Consider the following 27,997-nt stretch of genomic DNA (forward strand, 5'->3'; position numbering starts at 1 on the left):
GACCACAGAAGTCCCTGCCTGGTGGCTGCTTGCCTCCAGAAAGGAGAGCAGGAGTGACTGCCACATTGTCATGGCGGGAGCGCGTGGGGGCCGGTGTCTGTGAAGTCGGGGAAGAGTGGGGTCCTGTGGAATATGAGCAGGGCAGGAAGCCCCAGCCTGAGCCTGTGGTGTGTTTGGGGCCGAATATTGTCCCCCCCGCCCCCGCCCACGAAAAAAACTCCTGCGCTCCTAGAAGGTGAGAGTACCGAGATTAGTCATGCAGGGCCGCTGAGTGTGACTTCCAGCCCTCCAGCGTCTCGTGTCCCGCCCGTGTCGGAGCCCATGGCTTTTTAGGACAGGAAGCGCTGCGGGGTAGTGCGGGCAGGCAGGCACGTCACACCGGACAGCGTCGAGATTGCTGCTTTCGGTTCCCCAGCGGGTGGTGAGGCAGAAAGTGCAGGGCGGAATGAGGAGCCCCAGCACCTCAGAGCTGTCGGGCAGTGGCGGGGAAGCAAAGCACAGGAGCGCCGTGGTGCCAGCGGCCGGGCTAGGGATGACTGGCGGGTTTGCGCTGGACCCGACCCCGAGGGCGGGCGCAAGGGGGCGGGCGCTGCCGTACTCAGGCCGCGGGGCCAGGGCGGGCCGGCCGGCGGGGCATTTAAACCCCGCTGACAGCCAGTCCAGCCCGGGACACGCGCCCAGCTCCGTAGCCTCCTCCGTCGACTCAGCCTTAGGTACCGGTCAGGCAAAATGCGGTCCTCCCTGGCTCCGGGAGTCTGGTTCTTCCGGGCCTTCTCCAGGGACAGCTGGTGAGCGGGGCAGGGGAGGGAGGCGTGCCGGGACCTCCCGGGCTCGGGGCTTGCAGGGGCCGCGGGGGGCCTCGGAGATCACCCCAGATCGGCCCCGGCGTCGCCGCGTGGCCAGGGGTGCTGGGGGGACTTGGTCCCGAGCTCCTCCAGCGGCGCCCGCCTCGGAGGTTGATAACCCTCCCTGCCCAACTCCGCCCGCGCTCCCCAAGACCCCGCGACGCTGGCTCGGTGACACTGGGGAAGAACAGGCTGCCAGGGAGGGTCTCCATCGTTTCCCGTTTCCATCCTCCCCTCCTAACACACATCCGGGGCGCCTTCAGAGCGCCTTTCTGTCGTTGGGCAGCTGGGGAACCTGGGCTCGCAGGCTGGGGAACCGAGGCCAGGGGATGGTAGAGGAAAGGGGTGGCCACTGGGGTTTGTGAGTGTCCCTCTTGGTCTCCTTTAGCCCTCGAACACCAAGGCCAGAACTCAGTGGTCCTGGGAGCTCGTCTCGAGGCCTTTCAGCACCTGGAAAGGGCACAGCTCTCAGAGCAGAGCGGGGCAGCCCCTCGGCAGTGGGAGAGGGGCTTCACAGTGGTTCTCTTCCTGACCGCAGGGACCACATGTTGGGCTGCAAGGTGGGGTGGAGGGGTTTCAGCCACTCTTCCTTAGAGGCGGTCAACCATTGGAGCAGTCCGTTTGGTCTGCACAGTTTTTAAAATATTGTGTTAGTTGCCATTATTTACAAATCATAAAATTTAACAAAAATAGCTAGATTCCAGACTTCTCTTGAACAATAGACGACGTGGACCGGGCATGGTGGTTCATGCTTGTAATCCCACCACTTTGGGAGGCCAAGATGGGAGAATTACATGAGGCCAGGAGTTCGAGACCAGCCTGGCCAACATCGTGAGACCACCCCCTCGATTCCCCCCTCACACCCCTCCCTGTCTCTAGAAGTAAAAAAAGGAAAGAAAAGAAAAATGGATGATGTAGCAATACTGGGCCTAAATTTCCAAATTAAATGAATAGGATTGGGGAGTCCCCTTTAGATAGGGCAGGTGCTATTAAAGTGGCCAATTTGTCCTGGTTTTGAAACAGTCTTTTGTCGGCAACCCTCTCGATCCTGGGCAAAATGAGACAATTGGCTACCCTACACACTTTTTAATTGTTGAGAGCTCTCATCAGTTCTAACCTTCTTCACTCGTTTAGATTATTTACCTAGTCTTTTTTGAGTTGGAGACTGTTAAAAGATATTTTTCAGAAAAAGATTAAAATCCTGACTCTCACAAAGACATAAGAATGAACCCATGTTAAAGATTTTCTTTTACTCATAATAAAGGAGGCAGAAGATGTTATAATCGGTTCAAAAGAGAATCTAGAGAGGGGGATTGGGGAATTATTGTTTAATGGGTATGGAGTTTCAGTTTGGGAACATGAAAAAGTTCTGGAAATGGATGATGGTGATGGTTGAGAGACAATGTGAACATACTTAATGCCACCTAAACGTAGACTAAAAATGGTTAGAATGGCAAAATTTATGTTATGTATATTTTACCACAATTTTAAAAAGAGAATCTAAAGAACATATTCATTTATAGGTTAGGAATATTGAGACCAAATTGGTCTTCTACAGGTTGTGAGGAAAGACTACTGAAATTATCTTCATAGGTATATTTTGCATGACTTCTCAGTTACCTACCACTTCAAAGAATTTTAAAATAGCTCAAGGTCAATTAAAAGCTGGAATCTGATAACCTGGTGGACTATCCGCTAGACAAGGCATAGTTTTCCACGGAAATACATTGTTTTTCTACAGTCTCTCCTGTTTTGATTTTTAAGAAAATTCTTAGAAGGATTATTCTTGATCACAAAATAAAGCTGATGTCATTGGATTTGACTTGATTGTGGCTGCAAGTGTGTTAGTTTACCATATAGCCCTTGTTAAGTTAATAAACTTAGCTGGAAGTTTTCATAAGGAATCCTAGATTAGATTTTTTAAAGCCTTTAATTATTTATCGTCCTGACATTAGTAAGCCGAGTCAAGAAACTGTCTCCACCAGGTTTTACCTACTGTACTGATGTATTTGGGCAAATTCCTCTTCTCAGGGTCCCCAAAATATCCTAAAGTTTCTGGGCTAGCCAGAGAGTGACCTTCCTTTTGGCTTGTAAACCTGGAAACCCAGTAAGCCCATTTTCTTGGGAGGATTTTCTTAGTATTGGCTGCATAGAGTGAACCTCAGTTTTTAAAGGAGGCTGGTTGTATCTGATTAAATAGGCATCCCGATCAAATACAACATCCAGGCAAGGTCTTGGTTGCATAACCAATTTTTCTAATTATATACTGGTAAAAAAAAAATTCTTACTGAAGCTGTGCAAATAACCATACTTCCATGAAAAGCAAGAAGATTCCATAAGAGTTTCTGAATTCTGAGGAGTCAGGTAGGGAGAAAAAGATATTTATAAGTGTTTCATTTCAGTTTATGAAAGCAGAATCTACTAAGTTCTTATGGGTTAATATAGCCTAAGAAGAAAGAGAAAGGTCTTCCTTATATGTCCAGAAAATAGAACACTATATCAACATCAACAATATTCTGAACATAGAAGACAGTCATCCATCCCCAGTTCATGCAGTCCTGTGTGATTAATTCTGTCCCGCTGAATCTTGGGTTAGCAATCTCAAAAACCTATCTGCTTCTTGACTAAAGAGTTCTGGAACTCCTGACTCAGTCCACTAGTACGTTCTTAATGTTGTCTAAGTGGTTCCATCAGAAACTTATATCCAAGAGCAATTACTCAGTACAGTGCTTTTCTGAGACAGTATTTGGTTGTTAAAGATAAAAACTCTGGCCTGCCAGGCCCAGTGGCATGCTTACAGTCCCAGCTACTCAAGAGGCTGAGGTGGGAGGATCCCTTAAGCCCAATAGTGTGGGACTGTAGTGCACCATGATCATGCCTGTGAAAAGCCAGTGCACTCCAGTCTGGGCAACACAGCAAGATCCCATCTTTCAAAAAACAAAAATCTCCCACTCTATTCTATAACTGATTACAGAGCCTTTAAGAAGCATCAAAGTAAAATAAAAACTATCTGTAGGTGACAGAGACTTAAAAATTGTTGATTAACTTATTACTGATAATTTTCAAGAATGAATGATCTGATGAGAATTCATGGCAAGAATAATGCAACTGACAAGGAAATTTGGTTGCTTCTGTGGTGTGCAAAACAGATGTTAATCCAAACAAAAAAAAAATCTAGACAATGTCTAAAAATATAAGGTTAATTTCAAAAAACACAATGAACATATTAATTTATAAAAATGAACATGATTTTTACAGAGAAAAAATTTTAAGATATAATATATAAAAATTCTGAGATATAATTTACATAAAATGCCAAGAATATCAACTAAAGATATTCAGTAAGCTTAATGTAAGTTCTAAATATCTGTATTTTAATAAAACTGCAAAGGAAAGGCTGATGTACATCTCCAGTTGAAAACCAGTGGCCTGGAAGATGCTACATTTAAATTAAAGAAGGAAAGTTGCAGCCTAGTAACTATTTTATTTTATTTTATTTTTTCGAGACAAAGTCTTGCTCTATCACCCAGATTGTAGTGCAGTGGCACAATCATAGCTCGCTGCAGCCTCAAACTCCTGGGCTCAAGGGATCCTCTTGCCTCAGCCTCTTAAGTAGCTGAGACTACAGGCATGCACCACCACACCCAGCTAAGGTTTTTATTTTTGTAGAGACAGGGTCTTGCTATGTTGCCCAGGCTGGTCTCAAACTCCTGGCCTAAAGCCATCCTCCTACCTCATCCTCCCACCTCATCCTCCCAAAGCACCAGGATTGCAGACATGAGCCACCATGCCCAGCCTCCAGTAACATTTTAAATAATAATTGAAATCGTGACTAGTAACACGTATACTGTTGTTATCGGGGAAGGCACCATCAGGGTGCTGATAAATAGAAACATGTCATGTACAGAGAGGGCATTGAGAAGTCTGCACAACTCTTTTATAGCATATAATTTCTCAAATATTTAGATAAATAATAATATTTTACCAATATAAATTTAACCTAGAGAACGCTGAGCATCTCTTCTGACTTGACAATTATTTCCAAGCAATTGATCAATATTAACATATTAAATAAATCTAATGATTTCTAGCACCTCTCCTTTTAAAAGATGAAAGAACAAATCTTTGTGGTTTTCCAGGAGCCCTCCCTCTTTTTAAATTAAATATTCACAAACTTATCAAGATTTTGCCAACTTTGGCAAAATTTTAACAATTTAATTGCTTATTTTTAGACTTATTGTTTGCATGTACTATAATCCAAGACAAATCAAATTTCCTTTCTACAAACCTACAAATGTGTCCATTCAGATTTGACCTTCACTGTTCTCTTTCTTATTCTGGAACAACCAGTCATTTTTCTTATGTGTAATATTTTTCCTTTTAATAAACAAAAACAGGTTTCAATACCATGTATACAAAGTCATACCTCTCTGCCACGATTGTTCCTAGTAGAGTCTCATTCATGTATATTAGTTATATCTTTTAACCAAAGTAACTAACATTTCAGAGAGAATGGGGAGTGGGGAGGGTGGATCATTATAAACCATCTAGAACACATTGGCATTCTAGAAGGGCTCAGTAATACGCATAACATGACTTTCTCCAGCCTCCAACACTCTTCACTTTCACACTTCTCAAGGTGTGAATTCAGCTACGATATTCCCCAACATCTCTGGGATTTATGACAGACCTTGGTTGAAATCCTTTCACCACTGTGAGCCTTGACTTTGCTGAGCCCCAGTTTCCTCATCAATAAAAGTCAGATGGGTTCTTGAGGATAAATGCGATAATATAAGGAAACATTCTTGACGTCTTGTGGCTGCTGGAGGGTACTCAACAGGTATCCTTTTACTTCCTTCCAGATAAGTTTAGATTTGGATTCCTATCAAACACTAAATGTCACGTAGTTCTTCTGTAAGTACATTATTATGCTGAGCTCTGAGGCCTGCAAAGACAATCAAGACAGGGTTCTACCTTCTTGGAACTAAGAATCAAGCTGGAGAGGGACTGTGTACACACAGTCAGCAATTTTAGAAGGCCCTGCTCTACTTATTGAGTGCCAAAGGATGGCATTTCCTATGTGCCATGTCATTCAGAGGACCAGCTAGGGGAATGCAGAAGTCGGTTGGGGAGATTTTGAAGAAAACTGACTTGCTGAGCACTTAACACATAAAAGGTTAGAGATTATATGTATACATTGCCTGGCATACAGGAAGCATGGAATACATGGCGGCTTTTACTATCATTATTAGTGATGATGATGTTATTATTACAGATACATATTAACCCAATTCACCTTTCTTGTGCTGAACAAAATACAGGCCAGGGTGCAGACAAATAAAAATAAAGACTTATAGTCTGAAAATGAGAAATCAAATCTCGGTCACATTTAACTGCTTTCACATGTCCCCAAGGAGGGCATTTAAGAAGTGAAGAAGACAGAATAGGAAGCTGAAAGTGGACGGGCCCTGGGCCTTGGACTCCTCCTCTGTAAAATGAGGATAATAATAATACCTGTATCACACGAGTGTTTTGAGGTTTAAATGAGGTACTACGTGTAAGGTACTTAGGTCAGTGCCAGGCTGATATGAAACACTGAGTAAACACTAATGATTGACTATATTCTATTTGTTTTTCCTACTACTTTGTGCCAGGCATTGTTTATTTGTAATTTTTGTGGAACTGCAAGGTGAATGTTAGCTTCCCTGTGGAACATATGAGTGTAATGAGGCACAGAGCAGTTATGTAAGCCTGTCCAGCACCACACAGCTGATAAATGACTGAGCTGGAGTTGGAATCAAGATTAGTCTGACTCGTAAGCCCATGGTCTTTCCGCTGCCTTCCTAATGATAGTGTTGGGTGGGGAAAAGATTACATGGCCATTTGGCCTTGGACAAATTACTTAACATCTCCCAGGCTCAATTTCCTTATCTGTGAAATGGAAAAAATGATGTACCTATATCACAGGGTTTTGGTGAAATTAAATGAGAAGCTGCTTAAAGCACTTAGCCCAGTGTCTAGCGTAGTTGGTATTGGCTAGGTGCTTATAAATTTCTGTGGAGGGAGAGAATCATCTCCATTAGGAGAAGAAGGAAGTCTTTGCCTTGGATCTGGAGGTGTTCTGAGCAGAGGTCACAGAGCCAGCAAAGGCATGCAAGTGGAGACATGTCCCGTCCCCTGTCTATGAAGTAGTAACATGTAGCTCCAGCCGGCAGGAACAAAAGGTGCCCCTGGACAGGAGGCTGGGAGTCATGTGGCGCCAGGTGTGTGGAGACAGCTGCAGACATCCAAGCAAGAGTCAGAGATGGCGGAGTTTCTGTCCAGGAAGATGTTGCTCTCCTCCTCCTGTTAGGCCTTCCTCGTCAGGATGACAATGAATGGCTTGTCCATGGCGTTTCAGAGCCACAGAGCACCTGGAGGTTCCCCAGCCTGGAGCCTGGCTGGTTCCTGCCTTTTGTACCAGTGTCTGTGTGGGTGCGTCTGGGGGCAGCTGGCAGCATGGGAGATGACTGTGGCTGGTGCTTATGGGGCTGGGCCCATTTCCTGGGGCCCTCTGAGGGGGATGGCCCAGAACGTGCAGAAGAAAAGCCTGTGGGAGGAAATACCAGGGTGACCACAGCTGGATGAGCAGGAATGGGCAGGAGGGTGAATTGGGCAGGCAGGAAGAGCAGGAGCTGTGAGCTCCCGTGGTGCCATTTTTCCCACACCTCAATCTTCCCCTGTGAGCTGCAAAAGGCCACAGCTGAGCTAGGATGGATGGTTCTGCCCTGTGGAGTCAGCTAAGGGCTTTCACTGCCGGATCCTGGTGCCCACTCTGAGGAGGACGCAGGGGAAAGACATTCAAATTCATACTGAGAGAAAACCTGCTGTGTGCCAGACACTTCCACATCCAGGATATCTCATTTAATCTTTATAACACTCTCGTGCAGCAGGGGCGTATGATCTTATTTAAAGGAAGATCGAACTGAGGCTTAGAGACGTACAACAACTTGCCCAAGGTGACATTAAGTGGCAGAACCAGAAATTAGGACTCAGCCTATTTTGCTCGAAGTCTGATGTCTGTTTCCCTGTCCTATGGGCTAGCTCTCTCAAATCTTACTTTCCTGTTGACTGCAAAGAGGTGCATGGTAAGGGCAGCAGAAAGGGCTGTTTAAAATGAGCTTTGATGGGAAGAGGCTGCTTGGAAAAGGAAATGAGGGCTCCTGGGGAGAACCTGGAGTCTCAGCCCATGATCCCTACTCCGGCCCCCCAGAAGGGGCATGTGAGCCTGTGAAGGTCCCATCCCCCACCCCTCGTGACAGCAGCTTCTCCCCCAGCTGCTTTTTGGGCTTCCTCTTCCACCCTGCTGTTTCCTCTCTCCCTCCCTACAGTGGACTGGCGTGCACCTCATTGACCTCGGGTGGGGCTGTCTGACTCAGGCCCTGTGGGCTGGTCTAGAAGGTAGCAGCAAGGTTTCGAAATAGTCTGTATGGTTGGCCAAGGCCTTGTTTTTTCCATTCAAGCTTCTGTATCAACTGAGAGCTGGGGTCAGGGTTGACAGTCCCAAAGTAACAGCAGAATTGAGGACAGACACCAGAGGTAGAGTCCCTGAAGCCCAGGACCTCCTATCTGAGTCACTAACAGACACTAAGTTGGTGTGTGGGGGGGGTGGGGGGGGGGCGGTGTCACTGCTCTCCTGTTGGCTTCTGGCTCAGGTCTTGTCCCCTGGACGCTTCTTGCTCAGGAGAAGGAAGGCCATCCTCCTCCCCCTGTAAGCAGGACTGCAGCTCTGCCATCATCAACACGCTTCCATCAGTGCTATTTACACAACCTTTCTTCAGAAGAGACACCAACTTAAAACCTGTTGGCTGCCTCTTCTGAGCCCCACCAACACTCCCACCCTCCCTGTTATTCCGGCTGCTGATCAGAGCCCCTGCTGCAGCGTGAAGGCTGTCTTCATTCTGCCTGACCATTCAGGGTCCCCCACTCAGCTTTCTTCCCAAAGCAAAACAATCTATCCTGTATTTTCCTCTTTCCTAAGACAGACTGTCATCTGAGCCACCAGTCTCTTCTCAAATGTCCTGAGTTCCTCGTGGCTCCTGGCCAATGGCTTCTTTCTCTAGGAAGGCTCTCAGGGCAAGCCCCGAGTCATCTCGATCTCTGTGAGCATGTGCCCACGTCCCAGCTGGAGGAAGGACAGCAAACAGAGGATTCCCTGAGGGGCTGGCTGCTGCCCTGGGAGAGCTTTGCGCCTCCCAAAGAGGGTCTTGTCCTGTCTTGTGTGCTAAAGACCTGGCTCAGGGCTCTGCACCTGTGGTATCTGTTCCTGGCTGGCCTTTTCCTAGCAGGGTATCTCCCAGTGCTGGTGGAGGGCTTGTGGGAGAGGGGGGGTGGGCACTGTCACCATTGACCCTAGCTTGGTTCTTACTGTGCCCAGCCCTCTATCCTTTTCAGATCTGCTTAGTCTCAGAACAGTCACATCCGAGAAGAGACCACTGAATCCATTTTCTCTGGACAAGTGCCAAAGTCACCTGCAGCCACAGCCAGCCTAGCCTGGGACTGGGGAGTGACTAGGGAGCCACTGGGGAACCGGGGCTGTTTCTGACATCTCTCGGGGGCAGCGTCCCTCTGCTGGGCTGTTTCTTGCTTTTTGCTGTTGCAGTGGTGGTGACAGTCGGTCTTTTGGGGGTTTTGTTTGATTGTTTCTAATCTGTCACTGCTTTGGGACATGCCATTTCTTGATTTTTACCCCAGAAGCATTCCTAGTGCAAAGTCTCAACAAGGTCAATAAAGTTATTATCAGGCTCCTTCGAAAGAGTAGGTTGGACTGTCAGCTAATAGTTAAGAGATAGCTAGTCGACCTCCCTATCTAACTTGGTTATTCAGTAACCAGTATCCGGTCGGGGGGAGGTGGGATTCTGAGAAGTGCCATCTCTTGCTAACAAGGTCTTTGAGGGTCATGGGACAGCCGCCCCATCTGGAGCAGCCGGGGGCCTTCCCCTCCATCCTTTGGTCCTTGGCCTACTTGCCCAGCCTGGCCCAGCCCCTGGGCTGCCATCCCCCCGTCACAGCCACCCTGGGGCCAGCTAGGCAAGGCCTGGCTGTGCATATTCTGTGCCCTGCTTCTCTTCTGGGACCTCTTGATTCACGAGGGAAGGACTGGTGAGAGGAGAAGTGAAACCTGCGGGTTCTAAACATGGAAGGAGTGCGTCAGCTGCCTTTCTGAAGCTAGCGTGAGCTTGGCAGTCTTGGCCTCCGTCTAGCCTAGCCCTTAACCTGACTGAAGTTCCCAGTCTCCTGTGAACCACGGCACCTTGATCTTTCTCTTAGAACACCTGACAATGGGGAATGGATAGAGCACCAGACTCAGAGGAGGCCCAGCTCTGACTATGCCATGCCCAGCGAGTGGTGTGACTTTGAGCTCATCCCTCCATCCCTCTGGAGGCCAGGAAGGAAGTCCCAGAAGAGGCCAGTGCCAGGCCTAGTGTCACACAATACAGCTGAGGACCCCCCATCCGCCACCCTTAAGACTCATGACTCTCCTGCTATCTTGGGTGTCAGGGTTTCTACTGGCAGCATCATGGGGGACTCCAGGTGGTGGATTTCAGGGAGTTGGGGTCAGAGCTGGCGGGGACATCAGGCTACCACCTGGAGGAGGGCAGGGCTGGAATCTTGGAACCTACCAGGTCAGGATGCACGTGGGGACCCCTACTGACTGTCCTGTCTGCCCACGGGAGCAGGTGGGAGGGCCCCGGGGCTGGAGTCTCCCCTGTGTCCCACTGTAGGCTCCCCAAGAAGCCCTAGGGCCCACCACGGAAGGCCAGAGCTCCAGGAGCTTCAGGGCATCCTTATGTTCATCTAGACCCAGCTATGCACAGCGGGAGGCGGGGTGGAGGGGGACAGGCTGGCAGCCACATCTCTACCTTCCAGGTAAATCCAGGGCCCGGAGCCTCCACTTCCCAGAAGAGTTTGGTTCAGCCCCTGACCCTACTCGGCTCCCCTAACAGAGCAGTGTGGGCCGCCTCCACCCCTCCAGTCCTTCTTTCTGGTCTGAACATTGGAAGCACACTAGCTGTCACCTAAGCGCCCTCTGGGCATCAGGAACAATTTCAGACCGGTTAGGTGCATCTCACTAACCCATCAATAGGTCTGAGAAAGGTGATAGACTCTGCTTTTCTGATGAGCAAAAAGATGTAAGGAATGAAACCAGCTTTTGCCCGATTCCCAAGTCCTTGCTGTTTTCTCTTATAGACATCAACTCCCTGACATCCACCACCTGGGGTCCCCCGTGATGCTGCTATGTCCCTGGGAGTGGCTGGCAGGATGAAAAATGCCCAGGGAACTGGCCTTGAGCCTCAGTGAGGAAGCCTGTCTGCGCTTCCCACCAAAACCTACAGGGCACAGCCCTGAGTCTTCACCTGGCTTAGGCTGGCTGGGGTTCAGAGCTGCCGACCTGGGAACTCCCGCTCTCTTCAGTGGCTTCCCATCACCTTCAGAGATAGCCTAAATGCCACAGCTTGGCACCTGAGGCCCTGCGCCATGCCACCTGAGGCCCCTGCCCTTCCCAGCCAGCTCTGCTTCTCTGCTTGGCTCAGTTTCACCCTGCAGATACCCCCACTGAGGCGGAGTTCCCCAAACAGGTAGTGTCATTTCACACCTCCGTGCCTTCGTGCACGCTGCTTCCTCTCCCTGGCAGTCCTCCCTGCCCCAGCTGTGGTTGACTTGGCCTCGTCCTGCTTGTTTTTGAAGCCTCAGCTCCAGGAATCCTTTCCCGACACTGCTCCCTCCTGCTGGCTCAGTCTCTCCTCTGTGTCATCTCTGTAAGAGAGAGACATCACACCAGGTCTAACTGTCTCCCTGCTGACCTGTGCGCCCAGGCAGGTGGAGATTCCGCTCATGGATTCTCTTGCTAGTGCTGGATTGTAGCATGGTGCCTGGTACAGGATGGGCACAGGGATGCATGGGAGAGCAGCCTCGCTTCAGCCGAAGGGAATCAAGATGTTAGAAATGGGCACAGCTCCTCCTACTGAGGTTGTCGGGGACAGAACTCCAGGCAAAAGCGCCATGGAGCAGATAAGGAAGAACACCTGGGGCCACAAGCAGGGGAGTCGGGGAGGGCAGGCTGGAGTTGACACAGTGCAGTTGGGGGAGTGGGGTGGGAGGGGAAAGGGTGCTGGCAGCAGGCTGTGCCTCTGGGTCCCCATTGGCTCTGACCAGCCCTGGGAGGGCTCAGCATGAGTGTGGAGGTGCAGTCTGGCTTCCTAGTCAACACCAGGCTACAGAGCCAGCAAGGGCTTCACTGCCTAGCCTGCAATGAAAGAACAGTCATAGCTGGGACCCCAGTGGGGCCTTGGGTCCCTGGGGATCTTTCAGACACTGAAAGGATCTGATTTGTCACCATGGTCAGTGGCCAAACATCTTGGCAGAGGCCCTGGCACATCCAAGTGGTCATGAAGGCTGGTCCTGCTGCCTGGGGGGCCTTACCGGCAGTATAACCAGGGACCTGGGGACTGGGGGAGAGTCATGCTGTGTTCTCTTACCTTGTGGGACAGCTGGGACTGATACTAGCGCAATGTGTAACTGATGAGGAAACCAGAGGCAAAAAAAAAGGCTTAGGGATTCACGGGAGGTTACACAGGCAATTAGTGAGAGGTGCCACGCAAAGCTTCCCGCCTCTCCCTGAACCAGGTGCGTCCCAGGCGGAGCTTGGTGGGTGCTATCTGTAGGACTGCAGGGTTCTTCCATCCATTGCTCTTTGCAGAAGGCCAGCTGGGCACCCTCTTCAAAGTCTCTCAGAGGATTTCCCTCAGATTCTAGAAGTCCCCGAACTAAGAGTCATGAGCCATATGGCAACAGGTGGGACCCGGAAAACATTGTTGCCACAAGCTTGCCTATGTCAGTCACTGTGACAGGCACTTGGAGTAGCCCCAGCTTCCCTAGACAACTTGAGTCCCTAGAGGACCTCTGTGACCCACATGTGTGCCTTTGGGAACCGGTGGCCAGAGAGGCCGGGGCGTGGAGCCGCCTGCATTCCAGACTACACTGTTGCACCTTCATGCTGGATGGGATGGAAAGGCACTGAAAGCGTTTTAGCAGAGCTGTGGAGGGGCAGGAGCAACTTCAGTCTCTCAAGAAGACAGACAGGAAGCTCAATCCAGGGGCAAAGTGAGAAGGAGCCTTGTAGCCCAAGCCCAATTCAGCCTTCACTGAAATGCCCCTTTGTTTCCCAAGTGGTAGTGGATGTTGCTTCATGCCACATTTGGGGGAATTGGGTGTGGGGTGTGGAGGAGGATTCCTAGGCCGAGGGAGCATCCAGTGTCCTGCCCTTGGGCTCTTGAAGCCAGGACAGAAAGGGCTTCAGGAGCCCTCCCACCCTTTTTCCTGACCCTTCTCCATGAAGTCTTCAGTGAGCCCTGGGTCTCGCCTAACTCCTGGCCCCTTCTCCTGGACTGGGGCTCCACTCTGAGGCCTATTGTCCATGCATGTCCTGGCTCCTGGGTGCGGTGAGGAAGCAGATAGTGACTCAGCAGGGCTCTGGGGCCCTTCCCCGGGCCTCAGGCTCGGGGAGCGGCCGGGGCACAGTGGAAAAGCTGAGTGCCACCCGCCTGCACTGTTCTTTCCATCCCGGGCCAGGGCATGGGATGAGACGTGAGGGGAGAGAAAGAGCACGTGTGCGAGCCACAGATGGAAAGAATGGGCTCTGTCCAGTGGGATGGACGGACTGGGACTAAGAAGGGGGCTGGGGTCTGTCACCACCTGTCCCACTGCCACTTCCTTTCCAACTACCACCTGCCTGAAGGAGGTGCTGTGTCTGCCCTGTTCGAAGCTTCAGAGGAGTGTCGACCTCACTTTAAAAACAGACCCTTCTCCCGACTGTCTCCCTCCTACCCCCATCATTTCAGACATGTGAAAACCACTCAAACTCCCTGCCCCCACCTCTGCCACACACATGCACACACACACAGGCGCCCTGACCTCAGGGAGGTCGACGAAAAGCAGAGGTGCTGCCAGCTGGTCAGAGCAGGCGGAGGTGCTTCTTGTGGGCTGGGGCCGAGCCGGCTGCAACAGAGGCCTCAGGAGTTGGGACCAGGGAGACAGGTCCCTCTGAGCACCCTGGCCTCTGGGCATTTTTTCCCAGCCTCCCCTTGGCCTCTGCACCAAGAAGGAAAGAGTTGGTGGTCCTCAGGCCCTGGGACTGCCAGAGGGGACACGGGTCAGGGATGCCGGCCCAGAACTTCCAGCTGGGGCTGACTTCCCACTAACGCAGATGCTGTCCCTTCCTGCAGGTTCCGAGGCCTCATCCTGCTGCTGACCTTCCTAATTTACGCCTGCTATCACATGTCCAGGAAGCCTATCAGTATCGTCAAGGTGAGGCTGGCTGGCAGCAAGGAAGAGTGCAGAAGCACACTGTCGTAACCGTCCTTACCCCTTCCCATGGCCACTGAGGTTGCACCTTCACCTGGCAGGCTCCCACTCTCAGTGGCTGTCTTCCCCAGGAGCTCCTTTTGAGTTTATTCCCCAAGACAGCTGTGTCGGTGGCTGTGGATGGAATAAGCGTGCAGGGCCCCTGGGCTATGTGGATGCTGCTCATGGGTCTGATGTGGCTGCTTTCCCCTGCAGCCAGTTCCTGCAGGAGGAGGTGCCAGTAGGGGGGACATAGAATCTGGTAGGAGGCAGTGTCTCCGGTATGGTTGGGGCAGGTGGTTGCTTGCTCCCCTCTGGGTCAACCCCTGACCTGTATGTCCCATTGCCTATCCAGAGCCGTCTGCACCAGAACTGCTCGGAGCAGATCAAACCCATCAATGATACTCACAGTCTCAATGACACCATGTGGTGCAGCTGGGCCCCATTTGGTAAGAACAGGGCAAGTTGCTCTTCCCATTCCCCATTCCCTCTTCCTCGAGAAGGGGCTGTCCAGGGAGGGCTTCCTACAGGGGCATCCACGCAGTCAGCTTTCTGTTTCTCCCATCTGCTTTCAGACAAGGACAACTATAAGGAGTTACTAGGGGGCGTGGACAACGCCTTCCTCGTCGCCTATGCCATCGGCATGTTCATCAGGTAAGGACAGAGGCTGAGCCTATGACCAAGAGGAGGATGGTTTAGAGCTGCTACCTCCCCTTAAGGAACCTGGGGGCAGCTGGGAATGAGCCCAGGGATGCTGCATGTACAATCCACCCACAGCCATCCTCCTTGCCTTACCGCGGTCGCAGAGACTGCTCCTTCGCCTGGTAGACTCCCACTGGTAGCAGCTCTTTTGCCTGGAAATGTTCTCCTGGATGCTGCTTTTGAGTCTATTCACTCAGATACCACAGTTGGTGGGTATGGACTAGGACCCTTTAAGAATGGCCCTGCGTGCACATATAGCTGGGAGAATCCCCATCCTCTGCTGCATCCAAACCAGCACGGGAAGCGTGCTGTTCCTTGCCAGGAATCCACGATCAATAAGGCTGCATACTGCCTCCAAAGAGCTCACAGGCCAGTGCGGGCAATGGATGCATTGGCAGCTGGTGCTAAAACTGTGGCGGCTCCATGACAGAGGTGGCCATCATGTGTTCTAGGAGCTCCGAGGTCATTACTCAGTCCAAGCTGAGCTAGAGCAGAGGGGTCGGGGATGCTTCTTGGATGAGATGGTGCCTGACCTGATGCAAGGGACTTGGGTGCGGCGGTGCAGACGGAGACCTGGGCAGAAGGAATAGCACGAGCAAGTAGGGCAAATGTGAAGAAACAGCATGATCTACGGGAGGAACTGCGGGCAGGTGTATGGAGGGAATGACAGTGTAAGGAAGGTAGCAGCAGGGCTGAGGGCCGAGGTCATTTGCACATGAGGTCCACGGGCAGAGACGCATGGAAGGGTTTTCGCCAGGGTGTCCCATCCAGATGGGCATTTCTGAGAGCTCACTCTGAGAGTGATGCTGAGGTGGATGAGACTGGTCATACAGAGTGACCAATTTGACAGTAGCCCAAGCTGTTGAGCTTATGTTACTACAGTGGTGATAGAGGTGGAAAGAGTTTATGTACTGGAGCACTAGCTAAGAGGTAGCCCGGTGAGTCTTGGAGACTGAATGTGAGGGGTGGGGAGGAAAGGTGGGAGGCTGAGGGAGCTCTGAGCCTGGCTTGAGTGCCCAAGGGGTGGCATTCACTCAGATGAGGATAGCAGGATGATGAAGGCGTCAGGGTGGTTGGCGGGAAGAGGAAGAGGAATTCAGCTTAAGAGCACTGGGTTTCAAATGCCCCGGGGGCATCCAAATAAAGATGTCCAGGAGGCACCTGTCTGCAACTGTGAAGCTCTGGGAGACAGATCAGGCCTGAAGATATGCATGTGGAGCTATTTAGCCTATGGGTGGTTGTTACAATGGTAAAAGTGTTGCAAAAGACTGCACCGAGAGGAAAATACACGACATGGAGTGGCTGGCCAAGCGGAGGAAGATGGGAAATCTAAATTCATGGAGCATGGCCAGGTGTCACAGAAGCAGTGGGGGACAGAGGTTGGCCCCGTCACATGGCAACACAGAAGTCATTGGTGGGACCTTGGCCAGAGCCACTTCCTAGTGTGGTGGGGGCAGAAACATGGTAGGGAGTTGAGGTGGACACAGAGGAGCTTAACCGCAGATCCAACTTTCTCTTCCCCAGTGGGGTTTTTGGGGAGCGGCTTCCGCTCCGTTACTACCTCTCAGCTGGAATGCTTCTCAGTGGCCTTTTCACCTCGCTCTTTGGCCTGGGATATTTCTGGAACATCCACGAGCTCTGGTACTTTGTGGTCATCCAGGTATGAATCACCGTCTTGCACTTGGGCCTGTGTTGCCGTCTCGGGAAGGACCTGGGAGACCGCAGCTCACAGCGGGTGGGAGCCTGTGTTCCTGGCTCCCTGTCCAGTGCTCTCTATTACACTGCACTGAGTTCTACCTCCTGGCCCCACTGCCCCCACATTTGTTCACTCAGAGAGTTGGCCTTGAGCACAACGCTGTGGTCACTTCCAATGCACGAGAGGCTTGGTCTCTGCTTGAACAATCTTGAGCGAGAGAAGCCAGCTCATGCCATTGAGGAGGTGTGGCATGTGTGTAAGGGAAGGGTAAGGTTTGTAGTGTGGGGTATGGAGGGCCCCTCGGCCACGAAATTGAACCTCCTCAGCCCAGGGTGGTCAGAGCAGGGAGCCAGTCGCACAGCCCAGGCCTGTTCCCACCCTCCCTTCTCTCTCCCTGCAGGTCTGTAATGGACTCGTCCAGACCACAGGCTGGCCCTCTGTGGTGACCTGTGTTGGCAACTGGTTCGGGAAGGGGAAGTGAGTGTGACAAGGGAGGAGGAGTGGGAAGGATTGGGAGGGCTGGGGGTCCTGAGCTGGTCACCGTGGCCTCTGATGTAATTTCAGAGGGAAGGGTCAGAAAGCGGCCTCCACGTTGCTGTTCACGTGCTTAGAAGTGGCTAAAAGCAGTGCTGATTTTCTGACTGATGAGGCTTTAACCCATAGAGCAGGCAACCTTAGTTATGTTTTTTTCTAATAATAGATTAATTTCTATTTTCAACGAAGACAAAAAGAAGCCTATAAAATTTCCGCCCCGCCCCCCAACCCCGACCCCGAATTGGCTTGTGTGCAAAACAAAGTTGCTTTGGAGAAGGGGTTCTCACCCTTGGCACTACTGACTTTCTGGGCTATTGGACCCTTGTTTGGGGACTGTCCTACCACTGCAGGCTGTTTAGTAGTAGCCTTCCTGGCATCTGCTCACTGGATGCCATAGCACACCCTGAGTTGTGACCATGAAAAATCTCTAGCTGTTACCAGATATCCCTTGGGGGTAGGATCACCCCTGGTTGAGGACAGTGCTTTAGAGTGAGATCGTGGGACAGAAGAGAAGAATGAGGGCCGGGCCCCCATGCCCTCAGTGTGGCTAGAGCTCCCATCGGCACTCACTCAGGGAGCTGGGCAGGCGGAGCGAGACCCCAGGCCCTGCAGCCACCTGCTTGACACCATCCAAGGTCTCCCACTCCTTGCTGACTTGGGGCTTTGGGGCTGTCTTTGGTGCCTCGGGGAAGCTGTAGTCAGCCCAGCTTTAGAGCTTGGCTGGGGCAGTTGCTATGAACAATGTGCTTTGCTTTTTACTTTTTATACCTCTTCCCTTCTCTCCCTCCCTTCCAGGCGGGGGTTCATCATGGGCATCTGGAATTCCCACACATCTGTGGGCAACATCCTGGGCTCCCTGATCGCCGGCATCTGGGTGAACGGGCAGTGGGGCCTGTCGTTCATCGTGCCTGGCATCATTACTGCCATCATGGGCGTCATCACCTTCCTCTTCCTCATCGAATGTGAGTGGGCCCCTCACTCCCCACAAGTGAGCCTAGAAGTTCTCGGTTTCTGGGAGAAGGCAGCTGGATCTACTGGAAAGATTGCTGGTCACAGAGTGGGAGGACCAGCCGTGTGACTTTGGACAATCTCTCAGAGCCTTTATTTTCTCATTTGTAAAATAATAATAGTAATAATAATGTCTATTTCGTAGGATTTCTGCAGGCTTAACTGAGACACCATAGTTAAAATGCCAGGCCCACAGGAGGTGCTTGGCAAGCATTGGTTGAATCTGAGAGGTGTGATCAGGGAGCGTGGAGTTGAAGGGACATTGTTACAGTGACCAGGCTCTCCACTTGCTGCAGGTGGCCTTGTGCACTAGCCAGGCCAGGTATGAGAGCCACTCTGTAGCTAAGAGTACTAAAGTCCAAGAGGCAGTAGTGACACTGCTGGTTGTTAGGAAAGCCAGGCCTAGAAAGCTGTCTCCTGAGCCCCAGGCCCTGCTCCCTCCTGCTGGGACACACACTGGCCACCTTAGGAGTTGGAGGCGGGGCTGGTTCCCGGGATGGCTTAGATCCAGTGCAAGGTGAGGGCCTGGCAATCACCTCGGGATTGGGGGGGCGGGGGTTGGGAAACCTCTTAGAAAGCGATTTTTTTTTTCTAGACCCAGAAGATGTGGACTGCGCCCCTCCTCAGCACCACGTGAGTGTGAGCCCTCCCAGCCCTATCCCTGCCCTCCAACTCCATCCAGAGGGCTGGACCCGGAGAGGCCTGGGGAGCTAGAGCAGGGAGTTCTGGCCCTCACTGACCTCACGGACCCAGTGCTAGGCCCATGGGTTGGCCCTACAGCCTGATGAGTCTGGCAGGTCAGTCCAGCCCGAGACGAACATGTGCCTCCCCATCCTGGGAGCCAGTGTCTCTTGCCTGGGCTGCACCTTCAGCTGGTGGGAGGCAGCACATGGACGCACCCACAGCAGGGCTCATCTCCTCTGCTCAGGGTGAGCCAGCTGAGAACCAGGACAACCCTGAGGACCCTGGGAACAGTCCCTGCTCTATCAGGGAGAGCGGCCTTGAGACTGTGGCCAAATGCTCCAAGGGGCCATGCGAAGAGCCTGCTGCCATCAGCTTCTTTGGGGCGCTCCGGATCCCAGTAAGAAGTTTGTGGAATGGAGGAAAGAGAGGGGCTTTCCAGATTTTTTTCTGTTGGTGATGAGGAGATGGGGTGCTTGGGTGATCTATTTTTCTAGAACTTCTTTATAGGGGAGGTGTAAGTTGGGCAGCCTGCTTGGGGAGGGCAGTGTGGGAGATTTGTCTGGAAACAACCTTGCACAGTGGTCATGTTGCTTTTATTGGGACTGGATGTGTTGGAGGCTGCCTTGTGTGGCAGGTGGTGGAAAGTACTGGGGTGGTGCTGAGCACCCCTCGGGGCCACCACTGAACCCAGGACCTCTGGACCCCTTCCCACGTGCCCCCTGTTGCACTCCCCAGGGCGTGGTCGAGTTCTCTCTGTGTCTGCTGTTTGCCAAGCTGGTCAGTTACACCTTCCTCTACTGGCTGCCCCTCTACATCGCCAATGTGGGTAAGTCCAAGAGAAGGGGAATGAAGGGGTCTCTGAGGAGGCCAAGGCTGCCTCTGGTGGGAGAGGAAGCCCGTCGTGGTGATGCCTGTGATTCCAGTATATAGGCAGAATTCCTGCTGAACCTCTCCTAGAGTGAAAGGAGCTTGATTTAGTTCTTTACTTAAATGAAAGCTAAACCCAGCAAACTACCCCCTAGACCCTGACTCCAGCCACCTTTTCTCCCCTTGGAACTGAGCTGGGGGTTAGGAACTCAGAGCTCTGTTCTGCAATTCTTGCTATCTTCTGCTCTAGCCCTTAGTGTAGGAGAAACCCCCTCCAGGCTGCTTGGCTCATAGGTGGTAGGATTGGAGGTGCTAGGGAAGGCCTGCCTGCTGGATCTCTCCCCCAGCCCAAGGAAGAGGGCCTGGTGAGTGACCCCACTCCTTGTAGCCTGGTGGTGACCCTGGTGGTCTTCTCCCAGTGGGACCTAATGTGATCGATGCCCCTGTGCCTGGATCTGCTGGGCTGCATTGGTGTTCTGCCCTGTCTCATGGACCTACTCCCGTCTGCCCCTGCCCAGGGATGTATAGATGAGAAGAGCTCACTTGAAAAAGGATGTTTCATGTCCACCTGGCCTGGGTCTCTGCTTTTCTATAGGTCAGGCTGCTCTACCAAACAGCAGCCCACCCCACCCTGCCCAGCCCCCAGGAGCCTCCAAGCTCCACCAGGGCTGAGGACCTGTCACCCAGTACTGCTGCCCTCCCTCCCAGCCCTGGGGAGGAACAACAGTGCCTTGCCACACATTGTGCTCGCTCTGAACAGGATACTGTAGGAATTAGTCATGGCCAAGTTCAAGCCATAGCTTGCCCCGCAGCTCTGTCGGGGCCTCTTTCGTGACAGTGTGGAGCGCTAGGGCAGCTTTGTGGACACCGTGACTCTTTGTTTTGTGGCCTTGGTGCTGACTTCAGAGTATGAGGCACCTTCGAGGGTGGGGCTACAATCTCAGCTTCTGGACATTCCTTTTTTAAAACATGGAGCCAAGGCCTGTGACCTGAGGCCCCTGTGTCCCTGCAAGTCTCCTTCCTGGCTCTGTGTATGAGCACAGCCTAAGGTAAACGGGAAGAGTTCCTAGTGCTGCTAGGGCCGGAGTGAAGCAGAGAAAGGGCTGGGCTGAGCTTCAGGTTGCGCTCCAGGGGAAAGGTGGCCACGGGACAGCAGGCTCGGGGGCCAGATCCCAGAGCTTGCCAGGGAGGGCTTGTTCTGAGAGGTGAAGGTCATCCTGCAGGGGAAGAGGGCAACACGGGACGGGACCAAGAGGGCGTCTATCCAAACTGCTGCATTCTCACCCTGTGGCCCTGGCCAGCCTGCTCCACAGGTCCCCAGCTCTTCCTCGGAAAAGGGGGCAGTGGTCTGGATCACGCTCTGCAGGGCTTCTAGCTGTGACACTCCAGGATGTTTGCCCCAAACCCCAGGTCTGACCACATACCTGTATTTTCCACAGCTCACTTTAGTGCCAAGGAGGCTGGGGACCTGTCTACACTCTTCGATGTTGGTGGCATCATAGGTGAGGCCTTGCCCTGCTCTGCCAGCAGGCTCCCTTCCCCTCTTTTCTTGTGGGGTGCAGGAAGAAGGGACAGGTCCAATGGGCTATGACCTGGGTAGGTGGCACCAGAGGAAAAATGGCTCCTGGGTTTATTCTCAGCTCTGCTCCTGCCTGGCTGGGTGGGCCTAAGAAAGATGCCCTTTTGTTTGGTCTCCAGTAGTGATGGGCACTACAGGAAGGGGAGGGCTGTGGAAAAAGCAGCTCTGCTGGTTCTTGCTGACAGGCCCAGGCCAGCACTGGGGCACAGCTGGGGTGCCAGGCGAGGGGATGGCAGGGTCCTGTCTGGGAGTCAGTGTGTGAGTGGCTGTGTGTTCCAGGCGGCATCGTGGCAGGGCTCGTCTCTGACTACACCAATGGCAGGGCCACCACTTGCTGTGTGATGCTCATCTTGGCTGCCCCCATGGTGCGTATAACCCCGAGGGTGAAGCGCGAATGCACGTGAGCAGGAGCCAGTGTGGGCCTCTGGCCTGTGTGCACGTCCACGCGTTACACACATTGATGTCGCTGTGTACGCGTGCACATGCATCATTGTGCACACACGGGGGAGGAGAAGCGAGGGTCAGCAGAGGCACCTTGGAAAAAGAGCCAGACTGCAGACTTTAGAGGGGGATTCATGACTCTTTGGCCTTGGTAGAGAAGGAGACCGCCTCCTAAACTTCTTGATCAAGGAAAGAAGAGATTGAGGTTGAATCTGAGAGAAGACTGTTTGGAGAAAGGGAGATGATAGAGTACCACGTTTTAGACAGTCCATCCCTGGGACATTTAAAGATCAGAGAAATCTGCATAGGCAGGGGAAAAGGAATAGGATGCCCTCTGGGGTTTCAGGGCAGGAGATTGTTGTTCCAGACCTCAGGGCTCCAGGCCGGCAAAGGGATTCCGGGTGACTCTGCCTCTCCCCTCTCCTCTCTCAGATGTTCCTGTACAACTACATTGGCCAGGACGGGATTGCCAGCTCCATAGGTGAGGAGGAGGTTGCAAGTCCTGCCAGGCCAGGGGAAAGGCACTGCCTTGGGGGCCCCATGAGGCTGGCCCACGGGGGGCACTGGCAGGTGGAGGGGCTGGGAGGGCTGAAGGCTGGAGAGTGCTCCTGCCTTGGGGTTGGGGCTGCGGGTGGTGCTGCTTCTCTGACTGGCTGTCTCTATGCTGTCCCAGTGATGCTGATCATCTGTGGGGGCCTGGTCAATGGCCCATACGCGCTCATCACCACTGCTGTCTCTGCTGACCTGGTGAGTGGGGCCACCTCCCGAGGGCCAGGGACCGCTCTGGGGGCTTGGTCAGGGCCACCATCTCCAGGTCCATTTCTCCCTGTCTCCCATCCCGCAGAGGAGAAACCGTCAAAGTCCTTCAGAATGCACCATGGGCCCCTCTCCTCTCAAGCCCAAACCCCAGTTACCACCTTCCCTGAGTCAGCCCCTCTCCTGTCCTGGTTCTGCTCATGCTGCTGCTCAGCTGGGCTTCCCCACTCCACTGTCTCTCTCCAGGGGACTCACAAGAGCCTGAAGGGCAACGCCAAAGCCCTGTCCACGGTCACGGCCATCATTGACGGCACCGGCTCCATAGGTCTGTGACTCTAGCTCTGTTGTGGGCCGGCCCCTAGGCATAGTGCCCTCCGGTGGGCAGGGGAGGTGCAGGACCCCTGCTCACGAGGCTGTGCTCCATTCAGGTGCGGCTCTGGGGCCTCTGCTGGCTGGGCTCATCTCCCCCACGGGCTGGAACAATGTCTTCTACATGCTCATCTCTGCCGACGTCCTAGCCTGCTTGGTAAGAGTCTTGGGGTACACAGATAGGTATTGAGGGATGCTCTGTCCTGCCAGACTGGAACCCTGGAGGTCCAAAGCGTTGGCCATTTGGGGTTCTGGGGCAATGAGAGCGGCTGCCCTTTGCTCAGAAGCACTCTCCCTACCCCGAGTGACCCCTTGCCAAGTGGCAGTGTGTCTCTCCCCCTTCTCCACTGCCGGTCCACGGGTCACCCTGGTGCTGGGCACTCAGTGCTCAGTGCTAACAGTGCCCTCCCTTCCCTCTGTGCCTTGTGCTCCACAGCTCCTTTGCCGGTTAGTATACAAAGAGATCTTGGCCTGGAAGGTGTCCCTGAGCAGAGGCAGCGGGTGAGTCCGGGGAGCTGAAGCTGCCCCTCTACCAACCTCATTTCTCGTGGGAATCAGCCCGGTGCTCAGTTTCTCCAAATGCAGGCTGAGGCTCGACCAGCCCAGACCTGAGGAGCACTGAGCCAGTCCCTGGGTGGCCCTCACCCTGCTAACCTGTCCTCTGTTGTCCCCGTGTATCTCTATAGCTCTAGTATGGTCCTAACCCACCAGTGATAGTATTTTCCTCAAGTCCCATGACTTTTGTGAGTATTTACTTCGAGTCTGTGACTCGAGTGCCATTTGAGTGGGGGCTGCATGCAAATCCTCTGTCCTGCAGTATGACTTTTTCCAACTTTCTCTTTCTTCTTGTGGGCCAGTTGTAAAGACTTTCAACCTCAGCAGAGCATGGTGCTTGGGAAGTGTTTTCCAAGGGGTCTGAGATGCCACAGAGGTTGGTGGCCTCTTCCCTGAGGGACAGTGTGAGAACTTTGGACATGCCCTCGGGGACAGAGGAGGCAGAAATAGGGAAACCAGTTTCCCTCTGAGCTGCGACTGAGCTGCAAGTGCCTCCTGAAGTTCAGAAACCAAGGTCATCTGGCCCCTCTGCCTGGGGTATGCAGAAAAAAAGCAACTACCAATCAAAGTCTCTGAAACAAATGTGAATCAAGCATGGGTGGCTGGCCTGGTGTGCTCTCTGCCTACTGTCTGGTGGTGGTGGATGTGGTGGTGGCATCAGCAGGTCAGTGGCTGAGGCTACACAGTGCTGGTGGTCTGATGGTCGGGCGACCCTCTCCCGCTGGCCGTCCTGAGCAGGAGCCTCGTGCTAACAAGGAGGCCGCTAATGAGCTGGCCGGAGCTGTGAACCTGGGCTGGATGGCAAATGTGAGGAGGAACCCCCTGGGACATGGTAACCAGCACGCATCTGGGGACACACTTCCACTTAAGGAAGACACCACCCAGGGGAGAGAAAGTGAGAGCAGGAAGACACACAACACAGGAAGCACGCAGAGCACCTGTCCTGCCCTGCCCTACCCTGGAAGAGGGGAGCAGGGGGCTGGACTGCATGACCCAAAGTTCCTGTGCCTGTGCTCCTTGGAGCCAGGCCTGAGGGTGGGAAGAGAAGAGCAGCAGAAAGGGAGGAAGATTTAGTGAGCAACTGCTCTGTGCCTGGAATTGTGTCTGGCTTTAGACATGTGAGCTTGCCTCGCAGCAGCTCTCATTGAAGGTGAGAGACAGAGGCTCAGAGCTCGGGCACAGCCTAACACTGAAACTGGGCCTGGGGGTTGTTTGCTTTTCTCTGGACTGCCACCGCTGTCCCAGGCTGGTCCTGCTCCATGGGAGGCCTGTGTGTGAGGTGTGCAGTGATTTATCAGAGCAGACAGAGCACTGTGCTTGGAATCCAAAAACCCCTGGACAGTCCTGCTTTCTCCACTCACTCCATGAGACCTTGGGCATAGCACTCCATCAGACCCAGATTCTCTGAACCGCCACATCTTTATGTATGAATGGGGATGCTTATCCCTGAATACCTGGCAGAATTGACCCGAGGCTGAGATAAGATGGGATATGTGATATTGCTTTGTAAAGCTGTCAAATGTGGCATGAACATTGTAAGGTTTTATTTAATTTCTTTTTTTTTTTTTTGAGGCGGAGTTTTGCTCTTATTGCCCAGGCTGGAGTGCAGTGGTGTGATCTCAGCTCACTGCAATCTCCGCCTCCCAGGTTCAAGTGATTCTCCTGCCTCAGCCTCCCGAGAAGCTGGGACCACAGGCATGCGCCACCACACCCGGCTAATTTTGTATTTTTAGTAGAGACAGGATTTCTCCATGTTGGTCAGGCTGGTCTTGAACTCCCGACCTCAGGTGACTCACCCGCCTCGGCCTCCCAAAGTGCTGGGATTACAGATGTGAGCCACCGTGCCCGGCCAGGTTTTAAATATTAATCTAGCTTGCTATTTCCTGCCTGAGAGGTGAAAGGGAGGCCTCATTACAGAGAACTGAGATGAAAGCAATGATGAAGGGACCCTGGGACCCTGCCTTTCCTCTCCCTACTCAGCAGGAGCTTATGAAGTCATCTCACTTTCTCTTCTGTCCCCCCTCTCCTCTTCATGCAGGTATAAAGAAATATGAGGCCCCAATTGGAACAGCAGCATGGAGGGTCCCAGTTGGGTCCCCAACGTGCTCCCCATGGGCAAGACAATGGAAACTTCCACAAGTAGGGGAGGCAAACCCTCTTTATTGAACATTAGCCAGCCCAGCCCAGACCCAGGGCTGCCTAAGGACACAGAGATTCTCCATGGGAAGGGGACTGCCAAGCATGAGGAAATAGAAGATTCAGGGGCCTGAGCTCTGGAAGCTGCAAGCAAAAGGGATGGGACTAGGGCTGAGTTGTGTCTCCATTTTGATAAGGAAAGGATATGCTCAGACTCTTGCTTGTTCAGATTCCAAGACAGAAGGCTTCACAAGGCCAAGGCCTGGAAAATGTGCATCTCTCCTTCCCATGTTAAATTTTAACCTCTGTAATCTGCCTGTATCTATAGGTGGGCATCTCACTCCATCAAAGGAGCCCAGCCTCTCTTTGTCCCTCTATCCATGAAACAGTCTTCTCTGTGCATTTCCCCAAGCTGGGCCCTCTTCTACTCTCCATTTAGGCCTGTTGATAACTCCATTACCCACCCATCACTGCTGTTCCTCCAGGGCCAGCACTCGGGCGAGGCAGGGGAGCTGCCTTCGGTACATAATTTGAAGGGGCACTCCCTCTTGGGCACATGCTGGCCCTGAGTGCCTCCCTTGCCTCACTCTGATCCCGGCCCCATAATGTCCTCAGTGGAAGGTGACTGGGGGCCGGTGCTGTGGGGAGAGTAGAAAGAGGGGTTGGCATGACTAAAAATACCAGTATGTGTATTAAGTATTTTGAGAATGAAGTGCCAAGGAGTGCCTACTGTATGCCAGCTCTGCTCTAGGAATGGAGTAGACAGTGGACACAAGAAGGACTTACGCCCTGAGCACAGGTGCCAACGGTGACAAGACTGGCAAGACGTGAGGGCATGAATGGTTCATTCAGGCAGCTGCTGCAGGTGTGGTCAGCTGGTGCCATCTGCTGCTCCCTTTTCCACTTTTCTATGTCCTCCTTCCACCCCAAGTCCCGGATCACTCGCTGTCTTCTGGCTAGCTCTTGGCATCTCCATCTGAGCCTAAAGTTGCCCACTGGCACCAATAGATTCTGTTTGACCTGCTGTGCCCATGCTCATCTTTGTCAGGGCTTGGCTTGGCAGCGAGCGAGGCTGGCATGGGGTGCTGAAGTGGGGTCTCAGTGAGGGGTGAGAGCGTGCTGGCAGTCCTCACAGCCCTCGCTCGCTCTCGGCGCCTCCTCTGCCTGGGCTCCCACTTTGGCGGCACTTGAGGAGCCCTTCAGCCCACCGCTGCACTGTGGGGAGCCCCTTTCTGGGCTGGCCAAGGCCAGAGCAGGCTCCCTCAGCTTGCAGGGAGGTGTGGAGCGAGAGGCGTGAGCGGGAACCGGGGCTGCGTGCAGCGCTTGCGGGCCAGCTGGAGTTCCGGGTGGGCATGGGCTTGGCGGGCCTGCACTCGGAGCAGCCGGCCGGCCCTGCCGGCCCCGGGCAGTGAGGGACTTGGCACCCAGGCCAGTGGCTGCAGAGGGTGTACTGGGTCCCCCAGCAGTGCCGGCCCACCTGCGCTGTGCTCAATTTCTCACTGGGCCTTAGCTGCCTTCCCGCGGGGCAGGGCTCGGGACCTGCAGCCCGCCAGGCCTGAGCCTCCCACCCGCTCCATGGGCTCCTGTGGGGCCCGAGCCTCCCCGACGAGTACCACCCCCTGCTCCACGGCACCCAGTCCCATCGACCACCCAAGGGCTGAGGAGTGCGAGCGCACGGCGCGGGACTGGCAGGCAGCTCCACCTGCAGCCCCGGTGCGGGATCCACTAGGTGAAGCCAGCTGGGCTCCTGAGTCTGGTGGGGACGTGGAGAGTCCTTATGTCCCGCTCAGGGATTGTAAACACACCAATCAGCACCCTGTGTTTAGCTCAAGGTTTGTGAGTGCACCAGTCGACACTCTGTATCTAGCTGCTCTGGTGAGGCCTCGGAGAACCTTTATATCTAGCTCAGGGATTGTAAATACACCCATCGGCACTGTGTATCTAGCTCAAGGTTTATAAACACACCAATCAGCACCCTGTGTTTAGCTCAAGGTTTGTGAGTGCACCAATCAACACTCTGTATCTAGCTGCTCTGGTGGGGCCTTGGAGAACCTGTGTGTCGAAGCTCTGTATCTAACTAATCTGATGGGGACGTGGAGAACCTTTGTATCTAGCTCAGGGATTGTAAACGCACCAATCAACGACCTGTCAAAACAGGCCACTTGGCTCTACCAATCAGCAGGATGTGGATGGGGCCAGATAAGAGAATAAAAGCAGGCTGCCCGAGCCAGCATTGGCAACTCGCTCGGGTTCCCTTCCACACTGTGGAAGCTTTGTTCTTTTGCTCTTTGCAATAAATCTTGCTACTGCTCACTCTTTGGGTCCACGCTGCTTTTATGAGCTGTAACACTCACCGCGAAGATCTGCAGCTTCACTCCTGAGCCCAGCGAGACCACGAGCCCACCGGGAAGAACGAACAACTCCAGACGTGCTGCCTTAAGA

At 53.0% G+C, this 27,997-nt stretch overlaps 1 protein-coding gene across 1 annotated transcript; it reads left to right on the forward strand.

Moving 5' to 3' along the window:
• Positions 1–580: 580 nt before the first annotated feature.
• SLC37A2 (solute carrier family 37 member 2) lies at positions 581–27,868 on the forward strand. Its single transcript, XM_508843.8, has 18 exons — positions 581–788; positions 14,111–14,192; positions 14,584–14,677; positions 14,804–14,882; positions 16,455–16,590; positions 17,027–17,103; positions 17,956–18,122; positions 18,764–18,801; positions 19,097–19,249; positions 19,588–19,678; positions 21,159–21,221; positions 21,578–21,663; positions 22,172–22,220; positions 22,413–22,486; positions 22,742–22,820; positions 22,924–23,021; positions 23,301–23,365; positions 25,458–27,868. The coding sequence occupies exons 1-18, from the start codon at positions 730–732 to the stop codon at positions 25,471–25,473; spliced, it is 1,506 nt and encodes a 501-aa protein (XP_508843.3). The 5' UTR covers positions 581–729; the 3' UTR covers positions 25,474–27,868.
• Positions 27,869–27,997: the final 129 nt, after the last annotated feature.

Source organism: Pan troglodytes, chromosome 9, assembly GCF_028858775.2.
Source record: "Pan troglodytes isolate AG18354 chromosome 9, NHGRI_mPanTro3-v2.0_pri, whole genome shotgun sequence".
Lineage (NCBI taxonomy): Eukaryota > Metazoa > Chordata > Mammalia > Primates > Hominidae > Pan > Pan troglodytes.